This window comes from Nicotiana attenuata, unplaced genomic scaffold, assembly GCF_001879085.1.
Source record: "Nicotiana attenuata strain UT unplaced genomic scaffold, NIATTr2, whole genome shotgun sequence".
NCBI classification, from domain to species: Eukaryota; Viridiplantae; Streptophyta; class Magnoliopsida; order Solanales; family Solanaceae; genus Nicotiana; species Nicotiana attenuata.
The window spans coordinates 563,035-567,249 of NW_017670475.1; the positions used below are offsets into that span (position 1 = coordinate 563,035).

The 4,215-nt window shown below is 38.8% G+C and overlaps 1 protein-coding gene across 1 annotated transcript; it reads left to right on the top strand.

Moving 5' to 3' along the window:
* Positions 1 to 2,848: 2,848 nt before the first annotated feature.
* On the top strand, positions 2,849 to 3,679 carry LOC109239966 (uncharacterized mitochondrial protein AtMg00810-like). Its single transcript, XM_019406581.1, has one exon. The coding sequence runs from the start codon at positions 2,849 to 2,851 to the stop codon at positions 3,677 to 3,679; it is 831 nt and encodes a 276-aa protein (XP_019262126.1).
* The last annotated feature ends 536 nt before the right edge of the window (positions 3,680 to 4,215 follow it).

A 4,215-nucleotide genomic window follows, 5' to 3' on the forward strand; every position in this document is an offset into this window, starting at 1 on the left:
TACAACCAGTTGCTGAATTTGCTGGAAAACTTCAAGGTCAATAGTGCAACAGAGGATCCAAACATGATCACAAGTGGAGCTGTTAACTTTGCAGGTATTCTAGCTTGCTGTACTTATAAAGAGATAGCTGAAACAACTATGTGTAAATGTTCAAGTTCAATTGCTGATTTGTGGATACTAGATAGTGGAGCTACAAACCACATGACATATAGAAAATCTTTCCTCACTAACATTAGGACCTTACCTTATCCCTTCCTTGTTACTTTACCCAATGGATATAAGGTGAAAGTGACAAAAATTGGTGATGCTTTACTCAGTCCTAAGTTGACTTTAGTTCGAGTCTTATATGTACCTAGTTTCAAATACAACCTTATCTCAATTCATTCTTTAACAGTGCATCTTGATTGAATGGTTAATTTCAAAAAGTACCTTTGTCTAATGCAGGCCCCTTCAATGAAGAGGCCTCTGGAGATTGGTAAGGCAAGAAGTGGTTTGTACTTCCTTTGCTCAAAATGTCACAACTGTTCAAACTTGAGTCCATCTATTATTTCTAGTCAGTCTCATTCTTGTATTTCCATTCCTGACAAGAATGCTAGTAGTAAGAAGGATCACATTCAACCATCACATTCATTATCAACTGTAAATAATGTCCACTCATGCAATAAAACTGATCATTTTAGTTCAATTTCCTCTTCTGTTTGTTCTGCATCCTCTGGAAGTAATGTTGATTATTTGTGGCACAATAGGCTAGGACATGTACCTTTTGTAAAAATGAGAAAAATACCTACTCTACCAGTCAGGTTTGCCCCAAACAGCCCTTTATTTGCTCAATCTGTCCAATGGCCAGACAGACTAGATTGCCATTTCCTGAAAGAACCACCTCATCCACTAAGATATTTGAATTGCTACATGTGGACTGGGGGCCCTATCACACACCAACACATAACAATTACAAATACTTTCTTACCATGGTTGATGATTTCAGTAGATCAACCTGGACTCACCTCCTAAGCTGCAAAAGCAATACCTTCCATGCCATTAAAGGTTTTCTATCCCTGATTGAAAATCAGTTTGACACCACTGTTAAGATCATTAGATCTGATAATGGTCTAGAATTTGTCAACAATGAAAATATGACCTTCTTTCAGGAAAAGGGAATCATTCATCAGAAAACTTGTCATACACACCACAACAGAATGGTGTGGTGGAAAGAAAGCACAAATACTTACTTGAGACAGCAAGAGCCCTCCTTTACCAGTCCAAACTACCTATTAGGTACTGGGGAGAATGCATCCTAACAGCCACCTTCATAGTAAACAGACTTCCATCCAATGTCCTCAACAATAAAAGTCCCTATGAACTCCTATACAATAAGAAGCCCAAATACTCACAACTCAAGAGTTTTGGGTGTTTATGCTACCCCTGTACACAGAAAACCCACAGAGATAAGTTTGAGCCAAGAGCCACTCCTCATGTGTTTGTAGGTTATCCATTTGATACTAAGGGTTACAGGGTCCTAGACTTAGCCACAAAGAAAATATACATATCCAGAGATGTAGTGTTTCATGAAATCATTTTTCCCTTTGCAATTTCTCCTGAGCATTCTAGCTTTCCCTCAGTGTTACATCTATTAAATTCCAGTTCACCCAATTGCCATTCTACCTCTAGGAACCTAAATGTTTATGGAATGCATGATAAGGATGTACCAATTTCTGCCAGTGATAGACCTGCAGTTGATACTATTCCCACTCATCCACTTAGTTCACCATTGGCCTCACCTAGTTCAGCAACACCCAACCAGTCCAACAGTCCTACTTTCCAACAACAATCTACACAAACACAGACTACCAGTCCTCAAATCACTGAAGCTAACAGCCTCCAAATAATACCAGCCCTCCAATTACTGAACCTAACAACCTCCAAATGAAACCCCTAAATCCCAGAAGGTCAGGCAGAACACATACTACCCCTGCACACCTCAAGGACTATGTGTATTCCTTACCAACACTACAACCCCAAAACACAGAACCTGATCTTCATACCAGTACCACATCCTTCAATGCAATCTGCAATAACAAACACCATGTTTCATTTAATGTTTTACAACTTGAAAGTCAGCAATTAATTAGAAACATTTCACATGATTGTGAGCCATCCTTTTATGAGGAAGCATCTATGAATCCTGCTTGGCAAATGGCAATGACACAGGAGTTTGAAGCACTATATGCTAACCATACTTAGGATCTAGTTAAGTTACCTGCAGGAAAGAAGACTATACGCTGCAAGTGGGTATACAAGATCAAACATAGGCAGATGGGAGTGTGGAAAGGTTCAAAGCAGGGCTGGTAGTGAAGGGTTACATACAAGAAGCAGGGATTGACTACACAGAAACCTTCTCACCAGTGGTAAAAATGACCACAGTTAGAACATTAATCAGTATTGCAGTAAAAAGAGGATGGAATCTCTATCAATTAGATATCAACAATGCATTTCTGCATGGAGACCTGCATGAAGAGGTGTATATGGAGGTACCACAAGGTTTAATAGTACCTACTGGAATCTAGCATGCAGACTTAGGAAGTCACTATATGGTCTAAAACAAGCTAGCAGACAGTGGTATGACAAATTGACAGAATCCCTACATTTCAGGGGTTTCAAGCACTCAGACAGTGATCACTCATTGTTCTACAAGAAGCTGGGAAATTCAGCAGTTTTTGTAGCTGTTTATGTAGATGATTGAATTTTAACTGGTACCAATCTGGAGGAAATCACAGAACTGAAGACCTTTCTACACAATCAATTCAAGATAAAAGACCTTGGGAAATTGCACTACTTTTTGGGATTAGAAATGCTATACAAGGATGATGGAGTGCTAATCTGTCAGAGGAAGTTCACCATGGATCTGCTGAGAGAGTATGACTGTTTGGCATACTCTCCTATCAGTTCCCCTCTTGATTCTACTATCAAATTGAGCAAAGATGAAGGAACTCTCTTGCCTGATCCAGGATACTACAGGAAATTAGTTGGGAAGCTGAATTTCTTGACAAACACAAGACTGGACATATCCTATAGTGTCCAGCATCTGAGCCAATTCATGCAAGCACCAAGAGAACCTCATCTTAAAGCAGCTGTTCATGTGCTTAGATACCTGAAGAAAGACCCCACTTTGGGTATCTTCCTGTCAAATGATCCTAGATATAATGTAAATGCTTATTGTGACTCAGATTGGGCTGCTTGCCCTGACTCAAGAAAATATGTGAGTGGGTACATTGTGCTGCTTGGAGACAGTCCTATAAGTTGGAAATCAAAGAAACAAACTACTGTTTCATTGTCCTCTGATGAGGCAGAGTATAGGTCGATTAGAAAAGTTGTGGGAGAATTAGTGTGGATAAGGAGATTACTGGAAGAATTGACAGTCATATGTGCAGACCCTATAACTGTATTTTGTGACAGTCAAGCTGCTGTTCATATTGCAAGAAACCCTGTGTTTCATGAGAGGACAAAACATATAGAGGTAGATTGTCATTTTGTCCGGGATAAGATACAAGAAACGCTGATTGAACTGCAACATGTTTCCACCTCTGCTCAATTGGCTGACATCCTCACAAAGGATCTCACAGGAGTGAAGCACTCTGATCTTCTCAGCAAGTTGGCTGTGACTTCCTCACCTCCAACTTGAGGGGGGTATTGAGAATAGTTGATGTAATACTATTATATTTATAAATGTGTAGTTGTAGCTGAGTTAGTTAACTAGGCAGCTGGGTTAGTTAACTGAGTAGTTAAGTTGAAGTTAGTGAAATATTTGAGTTAGTTTTCATAGTTAGCAGCCACATTATTTTCTTCTCCTCTTACACGTGTATATAATATATTTTGGACATGAGATAATACAACTTTTAGTCTTCATTTTCAAATTCTCTCATTTCTAGAATGTTCTGTGAAAACTCTACCTAGCTCATCAATGGAGGTCCATGGATAATTGACCTCCAATTTCGACAAACATAACATGGTAATTAGGCCGGACTAATTAACCTTCAGCCATAGGTTTTATAAGGTTATTTTCACTTTACTAAACAAGGTTGGTGCATTGTGGCCCATTTTCAGAACATACTTAATGTTAAATACGTGTGATCATCCCATTGAAAAACTTAAACTTTTTTGAACACAACTTTTAATTACTTAGCTATATCTGTGGAACTTCAGCATTAGAAAAAGATT

What these genes read in the sequence shown, in the direction of transcription:
- LOC109239966 (XM_019406581.1), top strand. Translation starts at nt 2,849, where the DNA reads ATGCTATACAAGGATGATGGAGTGCTAATCTGTCAGAGGAAGTTCACC.